Here is a 26,519-nt window from a genome sequence, read left to right on the forward strand (position 1 = left end):
AGTGGGATAAGGAAAGAAGACATTGTAGATGGATGCAACAATGCTCAGAGGCGGAAAACCACGAGGCAAAATGGAGTCAAGAAGTGTGAGCACAGCCAAGGGATGACAGGCTAGAAAGGCAAGACCTCAGAAGATCTTGGGCGGTACCCTGACATGAACTTCACTTTCACTAGCCAAGGTGCAAGAATGACGATGGCTTAGTAGTGGCAGCTGATTTTCAGATGGAAAATAGGACTATTTTATTACACTTCTCTGAGTGATTTAGGTTTAAACCTCAGGCAACCACGCAACTCTCCGAAGCATCCGGAAAATCAGAACGACCTTTGGCTGAGAGTGTCTGTTGGTCAGACATGTCTCTTTGCTTGTCCATCTTTTGCTCCTTTGGGGTTGGACAAATTCTATTCATCTTATTATCAAAGACACCTGGCACAGTGTACAAACTAAGTATCTGGGGAGAACCCTGACCAAATACTACATTCCTCCTGTCTTCCCTACGTGGACAGTATTTCATAGTAGTTAGAAGCATGGACTGGGAAGACCTGGTTTTGAATTCTAGCTCAGCACAGGCACAAAGGGAAGTCACAGGAACAGCAAAAATAACATGGCAAGAACAAAGAGAAGTGAAGGGGCAAGAAGCATGTGAAGGAAAACAGCTAGCCTCCGAATGCTTCCTGCCCTTCTCGCCTAAAGCCCCTCAGCAGAAAGCAGAGCTTCACCTCTGCACTTACTACCTGGGCTGTCAGAAAACCCAGACATAAAAGCAGCATTTGTAAATAAAGTAAATATTAAAGGCAACATCACAATCTCATGTTGAAAGAGGCATTTCACCAACAGTATATACCAGCATTTGCTGAATCACAAAATAGGTGATGCTATCTTTGCTGAAAAAAATCAATCACTTATCATTTCTACTTCTCTAACAGCCTGTTTGGGTTCCATCCTTCATTTCAAGTTTATTTCAAATTTAAAGGGCAACAGGGGCATACAATTACAGCATACAGAGAGCTTTAGAACAAATATTATTCTGAGTACTTATTGTCACTAAACATCTTTCGGCTGATGGGCAGTGAAAGCAAGCTTCCTAAACTACAAAATAAATATTCTCTAAGTACTTTCGTATTTGCATTTTTATTTCTTTTTATTTCTTAATATTAAAGAGCACCTGTTTCCTAGAGGACATTTCATTATTTGAAATTATCATTTACAAGAGATCAAACAGATAGTCTTACTCTCCCTGAATAAAGCATTTAATTGACCTTAGAATTACTGATTACTTTTTTTAACAAAAGGCACTGTCTTTTTTGGTACAATTGGGCCCTGCTAAAGTCACTGATGTATGTGCTCTCTACCTACAAAAAATTTACTGAGATTTGCAAAGTGACTTATAACTTAAGAGGATGTCTAGACTCTATTTTTTTAGATCTCTGAATTAATGTTAGAAATGATAATATTTTAATCATTTAATTCCCAGTGTAAAATTTAAAAATAAACACAATTTTCCTGTTTGACACAATTTAGGTAGGCTGACTGATAAGCTTTCTACTGCTCCAAGGACAGGCCAAAAAAAAAAAATTCTTTATTTATTATGAACATAAGATATGATTTGCTATTGGTATTATCAAATCATAGATTAGGACACATATCTATTTATTTCTGGCCTTGAGCTTGAAGGCCTAAAGATATCTGACCAAAAATACAGAATAAATCAAAGATAAAGACGAACTATCCATAGTAATATTTGTTTTGAGACAGTGCAAACATCCAATCCCATGAAAGTTGCAGTGTTGTTTTGTTCATTGTTTTCTTAGAGAGATGTGTATGGTTTCTCAAAGCCCTGTTTTCAGTATATTTACTGAAATTGCATTCATTGGTGAGGTCTGGGACTGAACAGCAAAGGTATCTCCCATTCACTAATCTGCAATAAAGGACTTAGGTCCCACAAGTCAGGTTTTAAGCACCTTTCTCTTATCCAACTCCCCACCGGCATTTTTTTTAAGTTTAAATGAACATTTACATACACTCTTGCTGCATATACTTATCTTGATGAATGGTACTTATTTGAGTGGTCGGGAAAAGGAAAAATAAAGAGATCTCATCATTTTTCTTTGGTAACTACACAAGCTGCTCTGTTGGGGCATGCTTCTTGCTCTGAATACCAGAAGCTGTCCCAAGGACCCGGAATACACCTGACCTTTATTAGAAACTGTCACCTATGAATTGTTCTGTCTGTGGCCTACCCCAACCTCTTTGCCTCTTGACTTTCAATTATTCCAGCAGCAGACCACATTGAGAAAATTTATGTTTAAGTTAAAATACCCCAGCATCATGTCTCCAAACACAACTGAGGGAGCAGTGCTGAAAAGCTATAAAGTCAATGCAGAGCAGACATGTCCTAGGTGACCTTTCATAGGAAGAACCTCTCCAGTGGAGACAACTGTGGCCCTGAGAAGAATTGATTCGGGGTACGGTCCCCTGTGTGAACACAGACTGTCCAGTTCAGAGCCCATCCCTTCTCCTGCAGCCCCTAACAACCACCATTCTCTATTCAGGTTTCTAAGATGGTTGCTTCAGGAGAAAAGTCACCTAACTGTGAGTTTGGGGATTCATTTTCTAGAGAAGTCAAATTTAGGGTTTCCAGTCACTTGATATATTATTTTTATCTTTCCCAATTAGGGAGTGGACAACAGGCAGTAAAAGAGTCTCTGGGCAAAGGTTTGGGACTGAATCCGAACGCCGTCCCCATTGTGGCTTTGCATTGCATTACTAATCAGGATATTGCTTCTGGATGATTTAAACAGACTTCCTTTGAGGACTAGTAAATGGTCAATATGTTTTCAATGATCTACTTGTGGCTAATTTCTCCAAGCTTAGTTGCTATATTGGTCAAGTAAAGAGTACAACAGCAATTACTCCTCACGAAGCTATTCTCAGGGTTAAAAGAAATAACACACATATGAGGTTTCACACAGTACCTGAGAAATAGTAAGAGCTAAGCGATGTTGCCCCATCTGTTCCAAAATATCACTCTCCAACCCCAGCCCAATTCCTCACATGCTAAAGACAACCGAGCCTCTTCCTTCACCCAGGTAACAGGGACCATCGGGTATGAAATTCCTCAACTGCCCTGCTCTCCTCTCCACCTTCAGATCCACAGACAGTTGCAAAATATTTATGCTCATAATTATATAACTATGGGTTTGCCACATCTTATTACTGAATGCACTGATAGAAAAGCAAGTTACCATATCACAAATTTTAAAAATATTTTAATAAGTCACTTCAATATTATTCCTTTGTAAACCTGCATATTTTATTTTAAATATTTAAAAACAAATGTCTGAAAATAGATCCACAGTCTTGACCAAAAACTGCCAAAGGAGTCCATGAAAAACTTAAGAGTTAGGAATCCCCGACAGAAAATAATCAAAAATGTCTACAGTCGCTATGAACACAGAGATTACAACCATGCACACACGTCAAAAGAGATTTCAGTGAATAAGAAAAAATGAAAAACATCATGTTTAGATTACTGGAATTGGGTTTATCTTTTTCCTTTTTAAGGCTGTCATTTTAATATTTTTACAGTAATAATAAAAGATAAGGCATAAACCATGACATAGAGCTATTTTTACTTTCCTGTCGGTTCATAATCAGAACTGGTAGATTTGCTCGCACAGTGAACCAAAGACACAATGTATTACACTCAGTTTCCCTGACTTTGCAACTAGCCATAAACAGGTCATTAAGAAGGTGTAGCTGCAACAGAGGAATAAAGTACCATTGTTTCCCCGAAAATAAGACCTAACTGGAAAATAAGCCCTAGCATGATTTTTCAGGATGACATCCCCTGAACATAAGCCCTAATGCGTCTTTTGGAGCAAAAATTAATATAAGACCTGGTCTTATTTTGGGGGAAACACGGTAATTCCAGACATGCAGTTTTCTTCATGAAAATAACAATACCTTATTTACATTATCTACAATATTCTCTGCCATAAAAAAAAATTGGCTGACCACATTCAAACAGATACTCAACTAGCCCAGCAATTAACTCTTCAGCCAAAGGGTGAAAACATTAACTTCTTTTAAAACATCGTTTCGATTAAAAAGTAAATATTTTTCAGATGCTAGGCCACATCTGACTTATTCGTGGGTTGGCTTTTATAATGAGCTTTTCATTCTCCCTCTATTTCTTAATGGAATTTTCTCAATATTTAAAAATTCCATTTCTGTGAGATCCTTTCAAACAGAACAGTGAATTACCCAAGCAGATGTGGGAAGGACGTGTTCATACTCTGAGAGACATTTACTGCTTATATTATGGCTCATTGGCAATCATAAAACTAAAGTGTCGTCTTCTATCATCCACATTACTTTTTTAAAAGATGAAGATAACCCAGCTCATCCTGAAATTCTCACACCTTTATTTCTCTTGTGTATAGGCCTAAGCATAAAGAGAGAGGTCCTTCAGCTGCTCCATGCAACGGGAGTTCGTCTAGCTTCAGGGTAATAAAATACAAACTGCTTTTGTCTAAGTACGTGTACATATATATATTTCAGTGCTTCCATATTGAGTCCAAAGTGGTACTTTTCAATGGTAAATTACAAAGAAACAATATTATTCTTTGGAATCCGCCTTAAATAGCCCTCAACAGATTAATGTGAAATGAGGAAACAGAAAGAGGAGTTCAAGCCCTCTTGTTTTTCTTTTTTTGCTTTGTTTGTTTTTGTTTTTTGCTGTAAAGGTGAGATTTGAGGCTCACACTGCCTGCTGGTATCCGAGCGATTTTCAGGCTAATGTAACGCCCTTGCCCCCTATCTGCCAGAGTAGAGGCACTGACGAATGTAGTGGGAGCTTCCACTGTCCCACTAAAGAGCAGGGTACCTGGGCGAGTATGCCCATGTGCCTCTGAGCCCTCGTTTCCACAGCTGTACTTCACAGGATCACTGCGGGAATTAATGGGATAATGGATGCAGGAGTGTTCTCTAAACATAAAAGGCTGTACAAACAGGGCCACTGTTACTATTTTCTTTAAAGGATAAGGGGAAAAAAGAAAGAAAGAACAGAAAATGATAATACACCAGTTCCTTTCAGGTTGCCAAAGCAAAAGGCACAAGGGCTTGAATATACAACACATATGCGGCAGAAAAACAGATCACAGCGGTTACCAGGGGAGCGTACCACCAAGGGACGAAGAGTGTGACTTTTAAACAAATCTTCACAAAACAGCGTGGCGGAACTCGCTGAACCTGTGGCTGGAGCCCCGTGTCAGGAGAAGCACCAAAACTCTTCTCAGATGAGTCTGTCCCAAGTTCCCTTGTTCAGCCACACTCAGTGCCGTGTGTTGTTGCTGTTGTCCTGCTGACAAGCAGGGGTGCTCCTTCTTCAATCCCAGCTTCCCATTCCAATGGCAGATGTGATCATCACAAGTTAACTCTTCATCGCCAGTGTAAGCTTTTCAGGTTTATTTTTATGACGGAAGGGGGAACAAAAGCTCTCCTTACCAGGCTCAGGGTTCATCCAGGATTTTAAGTAGTTTCTTCATTTTTTCTACCCTAGCCATGTTTAATCAACTTTTTTTTTTTTAAATCAGGGTCACTAAAATGTGTCTGTCTAGCACTTATCAAAATATAAGACACTAGCTTTTGTGCTCACAGACCCTTCTTAAAGTATAAGGAACATGTATTTCTGCTTTCTTCAAGAAGGAAAAAGAATCTTCCTTTAAATGATTTTAAGTTTTTAGTTTTAAAAAAAACATCTATATGGTGGAATGGAAAAATTATTCTACTACTAGACTTGTGTGAAGTTGGACAAAATGCCACACAGGGTTTCTCTGTCTCTCTCATGTGAATTCAGACCTCATTTAACTTATACTGGGTTAGAGCTATTCCTATGAAAGTGACACACTAAAAGTTTCTATTGGAAACCATCTGAGAGCCCCCAGGGAAGAAAGAGTCACCTGTTCAGGTTCACTTGAAATATTCATGAACTCAGCAGAGGATCAGATTAACGATAGAGCCCCCAAGCAGTAGAGGATTTTGTTTTTTTCCCCCAGGTTTTAGGCTTTATGATGGTCTTTTCACAGCTCAGCCCACCTGCTCATAAAATGCTTCTATGCTCTACCAGGATTATGTTTTATCTTACAAACTTTTACCTAATGAAGAAGAACAGGATGGATGTACCATTAATTCTTCCCTTTGCAGGTAAAGTGTAGTTATCAGTAGCCATATATGAGAAATCATGACTGGGTGATACTACGGTCTGTGCCTATTTTTTGAAAGTGACAGTTGAGCACACTGGTTATGTATCACAGGAATCAAAAACTTTTATACATTAGTCAAATAAAAATATGCTTAGAACAGTTGTATTTGTTGGGGAGATATACCACATATCTCAAAGTCAACTGAAAATGGTGCTATTGTTTTGACTGGTCCACTGTACTGAACTTTCTCTGGAAAGGTCAAAGCGCGCACCATAAAAACAAATCTAGCCCATTCCATAGCCATTCCTTCATTTGACCACACCAGACACTAATGCAAAGGAAATTTACCCCTTCTGAAAACATTTTAAACGTGATCAAATTAAAAGCAGCACCAAAGAGATTATTTTTCTTAGCAAGAACTCACAAGCAATCTACTTGACTAGAGGAAAAAGTGCAAAGAAAATCCTTTACCACAAAATAGTTTCCTGAATCCTTCCACCAGTGAACCTTCCATCCATCCAAGAATGTCTTTCCTCCCTGCTGATAATAAGCTGGGAGATAAATATTTTATTTTTTTCTACAAAACCCCAACTGATGTTTTCAAATAAAATAAAAATACTACATGCTACATGCTGCTGTCCAAAAATGACCCTAGAATAGGTAAATGTCATTTTAAAGGCTGTGTGTTAAAATATTTAGGAGAAAGAATCTACTTGTCAAGTTCATACAGAAAGCTCTGAAGAGGTTATAAGTGCATCTATCAAATTTTCATCTACCTTGGGGAACCTACTGGGGAAGCCATAGAAAGCCTGGCCTTGTGTAATGTAGGAGCTGGGGGTTTAGAGTTCTGGACAATAGCAGATCTCAGCCAAGAACAAAGATGGGGGCCTGAGAGAGATTCTGCAGTGGTTCCCTAACAAAGGCACACTGGCACTGGGTGGCAGGCAGCTGCGCTCTGCTTTAAGCCACAGTTCACGCTAAGGAACTGGACCCATCTGATGGACCATCAACTCCCTTGAGAGAATTCTGACCTCTCACTTCAAACCTAGCAAAGTACTATCCGTCAATTGTTAGCAAAAGAAAGGCTAAGCCAGCAAATCATGGGAAGGATTTTTTTTTTTTAAGTCTAATTTAAATAGCTTCCATACCTTACCCTTTGGGAATTATATTCAGTAACTTTTTTTAACAAGGAAAATTTGGTTTTAAGGAGCTTATGGGAACATTTAACTTGGACTGGAAAGGTTATTTGCTCAGTGTTAGGCTAAAAGCCAAAATCCACTTTTAGCCAGAAATGATTTTAATATTATACCTCACAAGAGTATTGTGTCCTGTGAGCAGGGGGCTGTGATAAGCACTGTAGTAAAGTCATGACTTCCCCCAAAGACTCATTAAAATGTATTATTAAGTAGAAAAAAGTTCAGAAATTCCAAAAGGAAACCGTCTGTACTATCTCAGAAACAGTAAAAATGCTTTCCAACTTATCACTTCTTTCGCTCTGCCTTCTCCACAAAACACTAAGTAAATGCTGTGAAGAACTCGATCCTGATGCAAAAGAGAATGAAAATGCCTTCAAGTTGGATGCCACTGTGAAGCTCCGTGTACAATTTTTCCTTTAAATGTGCCACGGAGGACAATTCGAGAGACTGTAAAAAATAATAAACCTGAAGATTCCACCTTTTTTAAAAATTACTCAACCCACAAAATATATTAAAATATATAAAATTAGAAACATCTTGAAAGAAAATACTTTTTCCAATTTTAATGTTTATCATTCTAAATTTTAATAACGCCAATATTTTTCCTCTTTCTTTGTTTTGGTTTTTAACTTGTGTCGAATATTTTTCCCTTCATCAGTTCTTGAAAATTTTCTCCCACCTCTTCAATTAAAAAAAAAAAAAATTGTAACGACTTCATTTAAGTCAAGCAAATGTGCTCTTGAAAGCTCGACCAAATATCGACTTTCTTACCCAATCCTGCAAGAATGTGAAAGCACGTTTGCAAAGGCGTTCCAAGCTGCTATGGAAACGACATTCTTTTCTTCCCAGTAACAGTGCTCTCTCTGGCTGAGGATTGCTGGCACACAGACTCCCAATCCAAGCCCATTGACAGCTTGTGGAGTGGACAGATGAGGCGTGGAAAATATTTTAAATTAGTTCATTTATCTTGTTGAGACACAGGAAACGGCAACAAATTTCTCACATAAAAGAAAGAAAAAAGAAAGACAATGCACCCCTAGCAATGTGTAGTAAATTCAGTCCATTAAGTCAAACCCTTCAGACTATTCCATACTGCCTCATAACAGCCACATGTCACATTCTGAGGGGTTTTTTAATCATCAAAAGACCCAGAAGGATAGCTGGAAATCACTGACTGCTTCTGATTTTTTGATGGACTCGAATTGTGGGAGCCAAATAGTTTTCAATGTTTTCTGACTGATCCCAAGTAGATCTTGGGCCAATATTAATCCTGATTAATAAGTCTAGAAAACTGCAATAAAGAACTGAAAGTTCTTAAAGGAGAGATCAAAAAAGCCACATTTGGATAAGGCTAGGCAAAGGCCATTTCAGGAGAGGATGTGAACCCCCCGAAAAGGGAATGGACAAAAGAGCCTTTGTGCTAGGTCCCCATTCCACGGGTGATCACCCCAGGAACTTTTGGCTCCGTGTCCTTCCCACCTGAATGTCTGCCACCGCACCACTTCCACAGCAATCTGCCACCTCCTGCCTTGTGAGTCCTTCCCAGGAGGACAAAGCAGGGCTTCAGGCCTGGAAGGAGAAGCACATGGACACGGGGGAACCAACACTGGTCTGGGGTTGTCTGCGCCAGTGTCACTGAGAATGAGGGAATCATGTTAAGAATAAGGCCCCATCCCCCACTTAGAACTTGATTCATAGCTCTGAACAGGAGACCAAAAATCTGTATTTTTAAAACGTACTCCCAAGTCAAACTTGGAAACCACTGTGGCATCCCAAACCCGCCTCCTTCCAGAACCAGAAGCAGAGAGAATTCTGGAACTCTATGTACTCCTTTACTTAATTTTAAGGAAACATGTAAAATTTCTCATTGTAACTTTAAATAATTGTGAAAGTTATATAATTCTTATGTATTAAATATTGACATTTAGAAATAAAACATATTATCTCTAAATACCATGGTGAGTTGATACCTCCATTATCATTTAAAAAAATAAAACAATAGGTGGTTCTTTAACAATTGTTATAGCATTCCTTATTCTCTTTAAACTTATATTACCTCTAGTCCATTTTCCCCACAGAATTTTATCTGAAGATACTTTTATGCTCAAAACTCTTTTAACGCCTTCAGTTTTGTCAAAAGGAGCCACCTGAGTTGCAAATAAGTACCGTCATTACATTACATCCATTCATTCTCGTTTTCAACTTTACTAAGGCCAGCGTTTTGCATCATTCCTCTGTTTAGTGTGCCAGAGGTCTTCCACTACGGAGCAGGTACCCCAGTGAGATTAGAGACAAATGAGAGTCACGCGGGAGACTGTGAGGGGGAGGGGGACAGAAACACCTGTAGACTGTAGGCCTGCTTTCAGGCAGATCCACTTCAGGGGAAAGTATGACTTATCCTTGCACCTGTCCTTACAAAGGGTACGGATGTGCCTGCTAGATGATCCTGCAGTCCAGGCTCCCAGGAGTCTTCTCGGGGCAGCTACAGAGCTGTCCAAGGGGAAGAGAATCTGATGGCAGCTCAGACAGGAGAGAAGGCTGACCAGGACAGTGCACGACTGCCCCAGGGCAGTGTGGCGGGTGGGACAGGGAGGGGCTGGAACTGACAGAGAGGGTGGGTGTCTCTCTTAGACCAGCCAGTTCCAAAGTGGACTCTCCGGCCTCTCCCATCTCCCCTAGCCTCACTTTCCTATAAAGATTCTACCGAGGAACACCACACAAATGCGGATAATTATTTCCCTATGTGACAGAAGACATATTTACTCAACAGAGTAACAACTATTCTGACACTCGTGTTGCAGCAATCACTGTACCTAAAGGACACACAACCAGAATCCCATGTGGCCCAACTCAGGAATTCACAATTAGGGCCAATGGAATGTTAAAATACAGAACTACCTAACAATTTTTAAAACTTTCCTGCTTGCTCTAGCATTCGTATGTACTAGAGATGAATTAACTTTTTAAAAATGAAAAATAAGAGAAGAAAAAAAATGAAGTTGCTCCACTGCATGCTCCATTCACTTCAGGAGGGGTGAACTAGTGTAAGCCCAGTAGGATGCACCGTTTTCTATAAATGCTAAAATTATCTCACCATGCAGTCTGAGAAGAAAACCACAACAACAGGAAAACAACGTTAGAAAGCCCACCCTCCTATGAACAGAGGAGGGTTGCAGGACCATAACCCTAACTCCCGCCTTTCTGTGTCTGGCGGGAGCTTTCACGAAGGTGCCATCCTCAAGCAAAAGTAAATGTCATCCAAGGACCCAGAGCTGCCGCGGGTCAGACATCATGACTCCGTATTTCACAGTGTAAAAGTCAGGTTAAGCATCAGACCAGAAAGAGCCTATTTTGCCCCTTTGGTTGTTCCTCTTCGTTCTCTCTAAACAAGTGGAGTTTATTAGAAACAACTTTCAGCACAACCTCACTGCCTCTTTGAAATGAGGAAAGGAAAAGGCAAGAAAAATTCTAGAATGGGAATTTTGGAACTGAAAGGATCATTTATCTTAGAAATGAGGAATAGCAGGCCTGAAGAAAATCAGTGTTTGCCCAGTCACACGACCCTGGCCAAGACACCCCCTAGAGGCCACCGCTCTCTCCTGGGCCGCACTGCTACAGGGCTCCTTCCGTGGTCTATTGGGCCCCTACCCCTCTCATGTGCCTGCCCCACTGGCTTCCTTCAGTTCGCTGTTGTGCCTAACTCCTTCCTGCCTCAGGGTCCTTGAACATACCACTCCCTGTACCTGGATAAGGTCCTCTGCCATCCCTATCTTCATCCTGGCTACACCTACTCATCTTTTAGTTCTTAAATGTCATTGCTTCAGGGCCATCCATTCTTGACCCTCCAAATGAGGTTAATCTCCCCGATGGCCATTCTTGTGGCACTTCACCTCTTCACAATTCAAAAATTTTAAACATATCTCTTTTCCTAGACCTATGAGCTCCAAGAACATTGGAACCAATATGTTCTTGTACATCCGTATAAGCCCTTATAAACTGCTGAGGACCTGGAACATGGTATGCATTCATTAAATATTTATAGATAAGTTTAATAAATATTTACAACATATCAGATACTGTTTTGAGGGTGTTACTCATACTATATAATACATTTAGTCCTCTAAACTCCATGAGATAGGCAATAGTAACATTCCCATTTTACAGATGTAAGAAACTGAGGCACAGAGCCATTCAAGTACTTCACCAAGATCACACAGCTCATAAGTGAAAGTGTTGTTTAAAATACACATGACATGGCACTGGGTATCATTTATGGTAGCGGATTTACGAATGGTCATGGAAACCTGCATGAAGACATAATCGACGCTTGAAACTATTATTAAAGCACACACCTACGGTATGAACATAGTGGGCCCTGATATACATTTTAGGATGCTATGTGACATTTTCCAAAAGCATATGCCAACAGATTTATGTTCATCACCTTTCATGTTCCAGTACTAACAATCTCCAATACCTCAGCGGCTAACACCACAAAATGTTTCTTTCTTGCTCATGGTCAATGTTGGTGTGCCTTCTCTGGGTGTTCTTTAATCTGGGACCTAGGCAGAGGCAGCAGCCCCATCTGAACCACACCACTGTCACAGCTGGGAAACCAGAGAGACGGTGGCACCACGCAGTGGCTCCTAAAGCTTTAGTTTAGCAGCAGCACAGGTCATTACCACCTCCGTTAAATTAAAAGCCCCAAGCTCATTATTTTCTTTCTCTAAGTTCCCCAGTGCATTACAATCAACCAACTGATGCCATTAAACTTCTCATTTTCACTAAAATGTTCTACGGCAGCAAGCGCTGGTCACTTAGAGCCTTGTCCTCTCTCGGCACTTGATTACGGAGATCTAAAGGTGATTGTTTTGGCCTCCCTCTGCCACTGCACACCATGGGCTAGCAGTTGAGTCCTTCCTATACTTCTCCACAGCTTTTTGGTGCTGCCTCTACACCAGGCTTTTTACTCATCACTGCTCTCCAATCGAAAAACCCCTTGAGGACTTGGACCCAAATTCTCATAGCGGTACAGTGGACAGACCCCTCCTATCATTTCCTTTGAAAGAAGGGATATTATGGAAGGAACATAATCTGTCCAGCAATGTTACTATTTAAATTATATCGCCTTGTCTCATAACGACCTTAACTTGCATTTGCCTCAGGCACTTTACACGCAGTAAGTCATGTATCGCTGTGTTTCTGAATGCTACATATGGTCATCTCATTTCACAGGTCGCAATATTAGATATCTAGAGACTAAACTCCTTGCCTGAAGCTTCACAGCCAGCAGCAGAAGTGGGACAAGATCCTTCCTGGCGTTCTGCCCTTTGCATAGAAACGCTAACCTAGACTTTCCGATGATCTTGAGCTAGCTATTTCCAAAGTACATATCATTAACCCCTCTCCCTTGACATACACAAATGCATACACCCACACATACTAAATACACATATTTTTTATACCAGTGGTGCCAAAAACATGTACACACACGACTTGTATTCATCTTTTGCTATTGGTATATATTATTACAATTTTAATACAGTTTTTTCCTTTCTTAAAATGTGTATACATTTTTTGGCACCCTCTGTGTATGTGTGTTTTATATAAATACACACACACACACACACACACACACACACACACACACCCCACACAAAACAGACGCAGAATAAGGAGGGGATATGGTCCTGAAATAGAGAGTATATGCAGGCTGGTGAACTGAGATAACTCTACTTATTTAATAAATAATTTAATACTGTGCACACTTCTTCATGCACACAGACAATAGAGAACTACAGGTCTCGTCCCCGCTTGGGAGTGCACCCTAACAATGGCTAGGAGCGTAAATCGTAAATAAAGAAAAGGCCCTTAATGGTGCTGTATTTTATCATTCCTCCTAAATCTGACAATTTCCTTCAATTGCGTTCAACTTGATCATTCATTCTGTTGAACAATACACATAAGTTCCTATTGTTAGCTCTCTGTTTTGCTACTGCAAATGCTTGACAAAATTGCCTGTTTCATTTTTTTATTCCCTGTAGATCTTCCTGCCCTCAAGGAAGCAATTCTAAAGCAGTGTGAGATCAGGCGCTGAGCGTGACAAACCCAGTAGTCTGGAGATGAAGTGTCAAGTCAGCAGACAACGCTGGCTGCAGGAGCGAAGCAGACTCGTAGGAAAAGGACTGCCTGCAGCCCCTTAGGCTCCCTGGGACTCACAGGCAGGAAGCAGTCAGAGCTCTGCTTCTGCAAATGGCTACACATGGAGCACTACCCTTTCCTTCCTCACCCTCACAGAAGGCTGGAACTGCAAGGCTCTGGAAGATCCGGTGAAGGTCTGACGAGCATGGTAAATGGGATGCGTCCGCCCCTAGTGTCGTCTTCATCACAGTATTCAGTGACAGTGCCTGACTGAGCTCTCCTCCTCACTCCTGAATCTCACCTGCCAGGGATCCTGAAATGAAACCTGGGTGAGCACAGAGTATTCCTAATGGAACGCTGTGCCATTCCAGTGGGCAAGGCTGGAGGGAAACCTTGTCACGGGTCCATTCATGCACCAGTGAACCTTTCCTGAGTATGGGCTCAGGCCCCATGTGAGACTCTAGTGAGGCAAAGATGAACAGGTCACGGTCTCGGCCCTGGAGGAATGAAAGAATCTCCAGGGAAGGAGGCTTCAGGAGTATTTCTTTGATGACTCCATTCTCAGAGCCACCATGATGCCATTCACAGGGACACGGGCCAGGCCAAGTGAAGACACCTGATGTACAAACGTCATCCACCCAAATACCTTCCTAAAAAGTCCCTTTACCCAGCGATTAGCTGTCTAGGATCCTGCTGTCACACAGCTTCCGTAGGAGCAAAGGAATTCAGGAGTTTCTGAGGTAACCAGCACCTCATCTGCCTTCTCCTTTTGGCCCCTCTGAACTCATCTCCGGGCCGCAGACACTGGGAACCCAAAGGATTTCTTCCAGCAACATGAAGAGGTCTGTCTTCATACTTCCTCATGCACAGCAGTTTTCTACTTCCCAGATTTCCCCATCATCCCTGCAGGCTCTGGGCCCACGGGGAGTTCAGTGTTTTTCAACAGAAATGCCAGGTGTGATTCTGGCATTTATGGTTGTCAACATCTTCAAAGTGGATGAATGCCAGGGACACACTCCTGGAGACACGTTTAGTCAATGCGGGAGGACCAGCTGTGAGCACTGATGATTTTCTCTGATCTTTTACACAGCGACACGGAGGAAGAATGCTGAGGTTTCCCTCTGCTGTTCCTTGCTACAGTGAGTTTGGTCTTCTGTATGGGGCACAGGTAGGAACCTTTCCCTTAAGTTATTCAAAACCTTATGGGCACCAGGCTGCCAAATAATAAATTTAGGAAATTGCATTCTCTTAGACTAAGTCCTTCCCTTTGCACTTTAGTCACCTAGTTATTCTTCAGTTTCTTTCCTACAAACACTTGGCCCAGGTCCTGAGGTCCATCCCCTATCTACGTGTCTTCCTGGCACATAAAAGAGATTCAGGAAAGGAGAAGGAGCAATAAAATTTCAGGTTTACTGACAGCAGCACTTAGTGAAGTAATCCCCCTACCCACACACTCTCCTCACAGGAAGATCACTTATTCAACCTTTCCATTCATCTGCCTGGTGAGATGTACACACATTTTAAGAGGGTAATTTGGAAGACTTACAACAACAGAAGTTGTTCAAGCTGTAGCATTAGTCTCTGCGGTTTGCTTTAAATTTGCCCTGAACATTTAGCTCATTCACACAAGTGAATAACTAACTGCCTGTTTATTAATCAGGTCAACCAAGACTCATTTAAAGTACTTACTGCAAACAGTCCTCTTTCATACCCTAGTGATCTTTAAATATTTTTTTGCTTAATAGTCCCCAAAAGACTTTTGGAAAAACTGTCTCTCTCCTTATATATGTTAAAGTTAGCCCTTATAAATTTTTTAAAAATTTTAAGATTAAAGTAAAGGATATTATTTTCTAGCACAGAATTCTAGGATACAGTTATAGGTATGCTTTAAATATGTTTTGGTCAAACTTTGGGACAGCAGATTAAGCCCAACGTCTGCCATACAGACAACCCAACCGGCAAAGGCAGTCCTCATTATCAAACCAATCTGCCAAAACAGACTTATTTTCTATCAGGAAAAGTCTGAATTCATTTTAAAAATAAACATATTAATATGCATCCCCATATCAAGCACCCCATTTCTGAATTCTAATTCAAAGAGATAATCAAGAGCGTATTAGGGTAAACTATAGGCCCCAACTATGTAATGTCTTAAACACAACAGAAATTCATTTCTGGCTCACATTGGGCTGGCAGATAATTCAGTGGGGTAGCACTCCTCCATGGTCATTCAGGGGCAAAAGGGTTGCCATTTCAGCATTTGGGGACTGAGGTCTCTCTATGGGTCAACTCCATTCCTGAAAACAGTAAGGAGGAGGGCACCTGGGGATATTCAGGAGCCAAGCCTGGGAGTGACGTCCATCACCGTTTGCTCCCATACCGTTGGTTGAGCTCTTCTCCGCAAGGGAGGCTGGGTGATGTGGACTAACTGTGGACGAAGGAAGAGAAAACCGCGGATTTCAGTGAGCAGCTAACAGATAAGGTCACAACTTTTGCAATAAATGTATGGCCTAGGTGAAATAATATGCTGCTTTCCAGTACTTATTACCTCATCTATCTTTGCTTTGATTTCTTCAGACTTGCCCTCAGAATCTATCCTTTTGTTTATCTACCTTAGAGCAATGTGTTTCTTTGCTAAAGAAAAGGGTTAGTGGGAAAGGAGAACCAGCAGCCTCTTCCAAGGTTCATTCTCATCCAGACCAATATGAGGAAAGAGTTCATGCAAAAGTTGCGGGTCTGTCCTCTAAGACAGCCTTCACATAACCCTCAGGTACACGGACTCCAGCTGGAGAACTAATGCTGACATATAAAATATTAGAGAACATACAGAATCACAGAATTCTAAAGTGCAAAGTACTAGTGCATTTTACAGAGGTGAAAACTGAGCTAGAGGGAAAATGTTCAAATCACTCTTTTAGAGGTTAATGCACATAGTGAGGCCATTCTTTACCCAAGCAAACTCATTTCTGCCTTTGGTATAAATAGATATTTCTAACTTTTATTGCATGTTGTGTAGAAACGCCTGAGGCTGCTACCGTCAGCAAAGTCCTGCTTACATGGTTGGTCCCTGCCAGGTGTCCTGGAACCTGGATTTTGGGAGGGTTCCCCTCATTCCCTGATAAGAATGGCTCACAGTGCCTAAACTGTTTGTATAGCACAATGTGGTTTATGCTGAACACTTGCTTCCCTTCTGGGAGTCTGGAATTTTGGTACACGCTAGGCAGAGGGTGCCGATGTGAAGAGTCACCGGTAAAAACTCTGGGTGCTGATTCTCTAACGAGCTTCTCTGGTTGGCAACACTTCACACATGCTGCCACAACTGTTCCAAGAGAAATTAAGGAGTCCTGTGTGACTCCACTGGGAGAGGCCTCTGGAAGCTTGTACCCGGTTTCCTCCAAACTTTGTCCCCATGTGTCTTCCCTTTGCTGATTTTGGTTTGTATCCTTTCACTATAATCATAGCTGTGAGTACAACTATGTGTTCAGTCCTCCTAGTGAATCATCAAACATGGGGGTGGTTTAGAGACCCCAAATACACATGTAAAGTACATTTGACAGATAAAATTAAACTGAATTTAGGATATTGAGAACATGCTAAGATAGAAATTTTAGTACATTTAAAATTTAAATTATTTTCCTGGATATGGAACTTCTAGAAAAGGGGGAAAGCGATTTATACTCAATTTAATTAAGTAACATACTTTTAATATGACAGATAATGAAATCATTTTAAAAAATACAGATTTGGGTCATAGCTAGCAAGTAAAACAAGGATTCCCTTAAAAATTACTACCAAAAACATCAGAAGGGAACCTTCCACATCGAAAGAAAGCATTAAGGAGGAGACGAATATGCAACTGTGAACATTACTACGGAAAAAAATATCCAGAAATGAAAGAGAAACAAAAAAGATGAGTCAGGGTATTTGTGTAGAAAACAAACAGAGGAAACCTAGGGCCATGCTCTCCATTAAAAGCTGGTCCTATATCCCTCCTGCTGACCTCACAAGAGAAAAAGGCATAGAAAAGACCAAGGTGTTTAAATAACAATTTCCCCAATTTTATACTTTTACTATTTTTCCTTTGATTTCACAAGCACTACAAGGCTTCTTGTAGAAAAGCTGCAAAATACACAACAGTACGCATAAAATTTTTTTTTTAATCACCCAATATTTTGCCATCCAGAGGCAACCACAATATCACATTTCAAGTCTTTTCCCTATTGAAGTGGGAACATTTTGCACATAGAATTTATCTTAAATTTTGTTTCTCATCAAAATGTTTATGAAAAATTCTTCATGACATGTATTAAACAGACATGTTGAAGAACTGTTCTTTTCTCCTTTAATTGTGTTGAAGATACGAGTGGAAAGTGGAGGTCTCAGAGCAGGGAGCCCACATATCCACCGGCCCCGGAAGCTGAGGAGCCTAAGGCGAGCGAGCACCTGGCCACACGTCCCTGCCATGGCTCAGGCTGATATTGACCGAGATACACAAGTGAACAGGGAACCCAGATGCTTCTCCCCAGGAAGACTGCTCGAGAAGGCTGAGAACGTCACCGTGCACTGCGCTGGCCTGGTGGGCTGACTCTCATACAGTGGGGCTGTGAGACGACTCTGTGACAAGAGGCTCAGCCGCCATGAGGCAGGTTGAAGGGATCCCTGAGTTACGGAGCGTCCACTTCTCCATTTTGTGCTTGACTCCACCCCACTCCACAAGCAGTGGTTCAGAGGAAGGAGTTCTGCTGCTTAGTGGCTGTACAAACTCAAGTTACGGACCTCTTCTTAGAGTCAGTTTTATCAAATGGAAAGTGAGAATAACGGTATCACCCTCAAAGACTTGCTGGAGGATTACCTAGACCATGGCTGGCACAGGAACAGCCAGAACGAAAAAAAAATATTCAACGCAAAAACATGAGTACGTCTTGCTAACCACTAAAATACAATAAAAGCTATCCTACTTTATACTTAATGGTTTTTAGCACGGATCAGGTGGGAGTGGGGACAACTTTTAATTACCTCCAGAGCACCACAAATCAAACTACATAATCCAAGACACATGCAAACAGGATTTTTGATTCACCAGACTGTAGGTGTTCCATTCTAAACGCTAACAACCTGTCTTCATACATCATGTGTGACAACGTGAGCTTCAACAACAGGTCCATTCTCAACATCTGTCAGCTCAGTTTCCACATCTGTTTTCAAAAGCAAAAATTATCGCCCAGACAGAACTTTGATGAATGAGTGATAGTTTCACCAAAAGTCAAAATATATTGCGTTGCTTTGATGTGCAGCAGGAAGGCAGGATTCAGGCTGAGATACAAAGTAGATTCCCCAGGAAACAAGCCTCTGGGCCTGTGATGTACCTGCAGGATTAACAGCTCTGCTTCTGAGGCTCCTATTTAAATGCCTCCATGCTGCAGGAGGTGACCCCAGGATGTACCAAAATCATTAACTCGATGCACTTTGGAAAGATTTTGATTCCAGTCACTATTTTCAAGGCTGTAATAGGATATATGTTAAACTCAATTACAAAAGGAAAGCGAGATTCCAGGATAGGCAGAGTATAACTAGTCAAAAGAAGTAGCTTTATCCACACATTAGGTCAACAAACAAAACAAAATATCTGAGTACAGTCCTAAGGTACCAGGGGAAAACGACAGGTGACATATTTTAGGAAAAACCATGGATTGACTCAAGTAGGAGCTCAGGCTGCTCTATTCCCATCCTAGAGATGATGCTGGCTATTCCCATCTAGGATGAGAAACAGAATCTTAAACAAGGATGGGGCGTGGGGAGGAAGTGCCCATGTAACTTCCGGTTCCCACTGAACCGCAGTTTTCACAGTCAGCCTTCATGCTTGCTGCTCTCCCTCTGTGTCTAGATTTCCATTTTACCCTGAAATATACAATGTATCAAAAGTCGCAAGGGGTCCAAATGCCAGACATTAATGAATTGTTGTGCAAACAGCAAGTTTTAATGTGATACAGATCAATTTCATCCCCGCCCAGCCACTTCCCATTTGTATACCTTAAATGGATTTCATTTAGCTTAATTTCCTTAAAATCATCTGAACTTCCAATAAAAACAGGATGAAACAATGCCTAGCATGAAACATCACAAGAGCAAGAGCTCTTGGGTTTTTCTTACTTGTTTCTACTGTTGCTTCATTACAGGAGGGTGCCTACAACAGGGTGTGGCAAAGAGGGGCCTGAAAGACCCAACGCATCCTGAGCTGTGGAGGCCCACGAGGGTGATGCACGCGAGGGCAGCGCTCAGCACCCAGCGCAGGGCACACATGCGATGCATGTAAGTTCTGTCCCACACGCTGTGCTGCTCCTGCTCCTTTCCATGAGTGGGACAATGAGGGCTGACGTGTTTTAAGCGTACTAACAAGATAAATCATTGCAACCAAGAAGTAATTTAGCTCTCAAATAAAACTCTTTCAAAATGACTAAATGAAAAGTCCAAGAGAAGGGGTCTCGCTCTTTTTTACCAGCTAGCTTATCCTTCCTGATAAGGAAGGTCAAACCCACTTGCTACACGGTCAGTTGAATTTTTTTTTAAAGCATGTAGAAAACTCAGCAGAGACAGAAAGAATTATAACTAATTTACAAAATGCAAAGGAATTAAGCTCTGGGATCTGTTTTGGGGGACACTGGCAAAACACCCAAATGCACAACTGTTTGGCTGACAATCTACTCATTGCATACCATGCCTGCCATCACAGCTTGGGTGCTTTCCTCCAGGGTCCACTTGGGGAGAAAATTGTTTCACATCCCTCCTTTTGCTCAAAAAAGAGGGATTCTGTTCACTGTCTCACACACACAAAGGAAGGAGGCTATCATTCTCAAAGATGGAAATCATCCATTCACCATATATGGTAGGTTTCCTCAGACGTCCTGAGATCTCTGTAAACTCCCAAATTCATGCCAACCCACAGAGCACATACCTTTGCATGTAAAACATCAGGGGCAAAAGGGTTGTGCTTACATGTCGGTGGTACATGGTCAGCTAGGCTCACTCGTTAATGCCTTCTACAGCAGACACAAAAGGCTCGACAAAACTACGAACTACAGTGGTCTGGCCTTTCAGGGTTACTCTCAAATAGTTGAAATTGCAAAGAGTTGATAGGTGAAATGTTAACACTGAATTTAATACAGTATCTGGAATATTTCAAAAGTGTCTGCATGTTTTTCAATATAAAGATAGTAAGTGGACTTTACCAAGATTTGATCACAAATATAAAAATAAAGTGGTCAAACTTTACTTGTACATAACTTTCTATAACCAAAGTTTTCATTCTGGTCAAGAACAGCTTATATAAAAATCGTTTATATACATAAAAGATTCAGATGTTAGGAAATAAACCCAATAATGATATTCTTCTCTTTATAAAGTGAGCTGCCCTACAATCTTTTCACTGGAAGGCCAGTTTAGTCTGCAGTTTTTCAGATAGCAAATTCCTGTCTAGAACTGTCTTTTTAAAAGCTGTCAATGTTAAAATGCTGTTTCTGGTTAACAAAACCCATGTGCCCACATCACGATGAGTTAAGAGTTCTCAGACACCTGCCACTAGTGGAGTTTATTTAGATGATAGATTTATGTGTCTCCATGCACCTCTCTGAGGCTTTTAGCTGTCTCTGACATACCAACTGTTTGTCAAAGCTTTCCAACAGATCCGACACCAGGCAGGAGTGAACTAGAGTTTGACGGGCCCTGAAAAGCTAATGATACTATGTGAGAATATTTTAAAACTTAATTTAAGAATACTTCCCCCATTCCCTTGCAATCTACTTCTCCTAAGGACTTAAATAACGCAGACTTTAACTACTGTACTCATTTAAAGTCCTCTAATGTAAAAAAAAAACAAAAAAAAAACAGGTAGTATATCTAAACAGAAATGGCCATTTTCATGGAAAATGCTGGAAAAAATTAACTTCTGCACATCTGTTTGTTTTCAGCCTTTGAGAAGATCAGGGAGCTACTTAACTCAAAGGTGAGTATAGCCTGGTAGCAAAGAGCCTGGGGTTTGGGTCAGGAGGCCAGATTTAACACAGCTCTCCAATTATTATCTAGCTAACATAACCTCTTTAAACAAACTCTGATTTCTCATCTATTGAATAAGAGTTGAAATCATCACTTCATTATTCAGTGCCAGCCATGTGCTAATGTAACAAATATCTCTTTAATCCTCAGAGAGATGATGATTATGATGATGAAGTAGAAACTAAAAGTAATAACTTTCTTAGGAATGATTTTGGCAATAGGATTTTAGCTATGGAAACAGCTATCTGAGATCAGAACTTTCTGAATGGAAGGAGATCGACGTGTGTGGAAAGCCTTCCAAGAGGAAGATTCTGCCCACAAAAGTCCAATGTTGCCTAGGAGCACAAACAATGAGTGTGGGATGGGATGTGGGAAATCATGCACTCTACCTCTCACTTCCCAAAACACTTCCCTTTCTACTATCTTCTACATTCTTTCCTTTCACTTCCTCTCTTCCTACTTTTCTGCACCATGTTTTCCTTCAACCTATGCCACTAAGCTATCATTAGTATCGTTAGTCATTTCCAGAGTCAATCTGGCAACATTAAAAATAGGGTTTTACACTTAATTTTTTAATTACAATGTAGTAAAATTCACCCTTTAATGTTTAGACTTCTATACTCATAGATTTTGACCACGAAATGCAGTCATGGAACCTCCACTACAATCAAGCTATACTACAGTTCCACCAGCACAAAAAAAATTCCCTTGTGTCCCTCTGTAATCCACACGCCACCCAGGCCAATCTCTGCACTAAACGGGTGTCTGTCCTCATAGGTTTGTTTTTTTCCAGAAGCCATCTGAGTCGAGCTTCTTTCACTTAGCATGATGCATTTAAGGTTTTCCACATAGATGGTATCAGGAGTTTGTTCCTTCTTAGTAGCAGTCTTACATTATGTGAATGTATCATGGTTTGTTAATTCATTCACCAACTGCAAAACAATGGGTTGTTTCCAGATTTGGTCATTATTAATAAAACCACTATACATATCACGTACAGGTTTTTGTGTGATCATAAAATTTTCATTTCTCTTAGATAAATTTGTAGGCCTGGGATTGCTGGAAGGCATGGTAACTTGTGTATTTCACTTAATAAGACACTGCTAGACTGTTTTACAACGTGCTGTAGCATTTTGCAATCCCACCAGCAGCATGGGAGAGAGTTCCTGTTGCTATACATTTGGTATTGTCAGTTCTGTTGATTTAACTATTCCATAGATATGTACCGTGTTTCCCTGAAAATAAGACCTAGCAGGACATCAGGTATAATGTGTCTTTTGGAGCAAAAATTAATATAAGACCCAGTATTATATATTATATATTGTATTAATTATATCCAGTCTTATATTATATTGTATTATATAAGACCCGGTATTATATTATACTATATTGTATATTATATTAAAGACCCGGTCTTATAGTAAAATAAGACCGAGTCTTATATGAAGTTTTGCTCCAAAAGACGCATTAGAGTTGATTGTCCAGCTAGGTCTTATTTTCAGGGAAACACAGTGGCAGCATTGCACTGTGGTTTTACTTGCTTTTACATAGTGGATAATGATATTAAGTATCTTGTCATGTGCTTAGGTGCTATCATATTTGCCTTCTGATAAAGAGTAGATCAAATTTTTGCACAATTTTTATAGGGTTGTTTTATGTTGAGTGTCAAGAGTTCTTTTTACTTCTACATATGCTGTAAACCACAATACATTACCACGATTTTTGTTTCACCTTCCTTTTAACCATTTCTACAGAACTACACTTCCCTGCAATAAAATAGCTATAAATATGATAAAATTATATAGAACTATGCACACGTGTTGTACCAATGTCATTTTCCTGGTTTTGATATTGTAAGATAGCTCTATCAGAGGTAACCAAAGGGGAACAATGGGTGAAGGGCACACAAGAATCTCTCTCCTACCTTCTCAACTTCCTCTGAATCTGTAATTATTTAAAAATCAACATTTTTTTAAGTTAAATAAACATTTGGGAACTTTACTAGTATTTAATTATTTGTAATATTTTATGTATGAAAAAATGTGTTCCAAGTGAAAAAAGTAAACTTAAAAACAAACTTCATATCATTGATTTACAAATTGCAGTCTACTTATACATTGTTGTTATTTTAATATCGTTTTATTATAATGGTATTACCAACATAGCATAATCATAATAACAATAAGAAGAAACAGTTATTGAGCACTTAACGATGATTAGGCACGGGATGAAAGACTCCACATGCCTTATCTTACTTGATACAACAATGATAGAAGGTACTATTATTGTGATTCTGATTTTATAAATCCTTACTGAGAATGTAAAGAGTGAAGAGCTTCAGATAGAAACTGGGGAAACATAAACATTCAAGAGAGACAGTGGAAGAAGAACATGCAAAGAAACCTGAGATCCAGTAGCCAAAGAGAGAGAAGGGACACCAACAGAGAGCTGTCATTAAAATCAAAGACAGACTTCCAAGGAGGATGACATATCCACAAATAATTGGTATATGGCCGAACTGAGATGTAAACCCAGGTTGCCAGGCCCCAAAACTCATACTCTTTATTATTACTTATTATTATTTATTATTATTCAAATGTTTTTACACTTGCAGCAAATGACACATTTGAAGACTAGTCAGCACTAGCTTTAGTGCAATTCAGGTGATTAAATTTTATTTAAAAAAAAAAAAAACTTTTAAAATGCAGCCTGAAAAATTTCTAAGTGAGATAAGTACTTGAAATGTTTTAAGTGCTGGTAGGTTCATAGTAAGCAAAGGAAAGGAAAAACGCAACTAACCTTAAAAGAAAGTGGGTGATATTTTTATAAAACAGATTTACATATTATGTGTCTGAATAGCATACATAGTATGTAGTACGTGATTGAAGCACACTCTTACTTATAACACAGTATGGTAAAATGCCGTATCCTTCCAAGCTGTTTTCTCCATAGAAAAGCGAAAAAAATCATTAGTCCAATATGTTAAATGTGATCACTTCCGTGGAGCGGCATGGAGCTAGACATGACTTTCATTTGTATTTTAACTAAATTTGTATTTAAAAAAATTTTTTGATGACAAATCGACATTATTTTTGTAACTAAAACAGTGTATCATTGAAAATAAAATTAAAAAATAAGGACCAAGAGCCTTATGTGATCTACATATTAAAATTCTAACAAGAAATAAACAAGTCAAAGTTCGAAAGTACACTTGAGCCTTCTCTGCGGTGGAGATGCCCTGTGCCTGGCGTGTCTCTGGCTGATAACCAGGCCTCGGAGCGTGGCCTGTCATTTTCTCAACATGTCTGGGAGAAATAGAACGTGATTAAGAACGAACACATCACTCCTGCTTGTTTGCTTTCCCCAGTGCAGGTGGGCTGTCATCCTCTGCACGCACAGCAAGCTGAGGTTAAAAGGCTGTCATTCCTTTATCTATGCGGAATGTACATTGAGGTAGTGTTATGTGCCATAGCCATAGGGCAAAGCTCCCCAAATCAGCATGTGGCAAAGAGCACAGAACAGTAAGACTGTCACAGACAGGAAATCGAGACGCAATAGTTCTAAGGCCATCATTAAGATAAACAGAGTTTTGAAATTAAATGGTGATTGCCCCCTGTCAAATTGAGAAGCCTGAACATGCACATATATTAACTGCTGGGCCTGCCAGGAAAAGGAGTGATTTTCTTGTTGCTGGCATCTTCATTTTCTAATTATAAAAAAGGATTCTTAGAGAAATGGTACCTAAGAGAAGTATTTAAACTTTCTTGTTTCTAAAAACATTTGGGCTACCGATCTCCTTTTAATTCTAAGTTGACCTGCCAACTAATGTGTTCTGTAATGTTCTCATCATTATTTGAAAAATATTTATGAAGAGCTTTGAGAAACATAAGAAAGAGATAATACCAAAGGATAATTATCTCTGGAGGCTTCTTCCTAGAGACATTTTAAAGCACATTTCTGCAGCAGTACTGAGTTTATGCCTTTCACTGTGTACTAGAAAAGAAATAACAACATAATCCCTCAATTCTTTAAAAACAAAATAAAGAACTTCAAGACACTGTGGTATTTGAAACAGTACACATTATGAAGAATGTTTCATTTGAATGTTGCATTGTTCATAAGGTTCTATGTTGTGAACTATGAACAACTTGAAATTTTATGTTAATAATATACCATTTAAAAAATTTTATGTTTTTATAGATGTTTATTATTTCTAAAATGATCTCAAACTAATTTCATCATTTCTGAAAAATGCATACTTTAATATTTTAATCTATTTGTTCGAAATTATTGATATTAGATAAATATCCTGACGTTAGGAAACAGAAATGTTCACTACATCTCTGTAAAGAAACGCTTTAGAAGAAGAATGCCTTAATCTAGGTCTTCCCTTCTGACTTTCAAAACTACCAAAAGAAAAATGACATCCTTAGAAGTTCTATATCTAAATCCTTCCAGAACGTAATCTCCATGAGAAGAATGACCCTCTCCATCTCGTGCCCCATCACTGGGCACCAAACACTGTGATCAGCTCCAAAAATATTTGTTCAATAAAAGATTAATAAATGAATGAAAGAAATGCTCTTGATTCCACAATTTTCCTCTAAACCTTTAAAGTATCAACAAGCTAGAATCCCCAAATTATGTAATGAAAGATGATTATGTTACATTTCAAATATATGCTTTGTGGTAGAAATTATTCTAAGTAGATCCCCACAATACTAAAGAAAGCTTGTACTCTTCCAAAATCAACATCCGTCAAATATGAAGCTATGACATCACTAAAGTAAGGAAAAGACAACTGAATGGATCAGTGGATTATGATTTGGTTGTGTGTGTGTGTGTGTGTGTTTTAACTACAGTGGCTGACTTATTACATTTCACACCACTTAGAGTTTTTAGAATTAAGTATGGGTCAACAATGACTAAA

The 26,519-nt window shown here is 39.8% G+C and overlaps 1 protein-coding gene across 3 annotated transcripts in view; it reads right to left on the reverse strand.

The window, feature by feature from the left end:
• The window catches only part of KDM4C (lysine demethylase 4C), a 346,173-nt gene that overhangs the window by 68,748 nt on the left and 250,906 nt on the right, over nt 1–26,519 (reverse strand). The window contains exon 17 of one of the 3 annotated variants that reach the window (XM_074330450.1): nt 15,863–15,968. The exons of the other annotated variants lie outside the window; for them this stretch is intronic. Coding sequence (XP_074186551.1) covers nt 15,873–15,968 — 96 coding nt within the window. The 3' untranslated portion in view covers nt 15,863–15,872. The remainder of the gene's footprint in view (nt 1–15,862; nt 15,969–26,519) is intronic. 3 annotated transcript variants of the gene reach the window in all.

Source organism: Rhinolophus sinicus, linkage group LG04 (genome assembly GCF_036562045.2).
Source record: "Rhinolophus sinicus isolate RSC01 linkage group LG04, ASM3656204v1, whole genome shotgun sequence".
Lineage (NCBI taxonomy): Eukaryota > Metazoa > Chordata > Mammalia > Chiroptera > Rhinolophidae > Rhinolophus > Rhinolophus sinicus.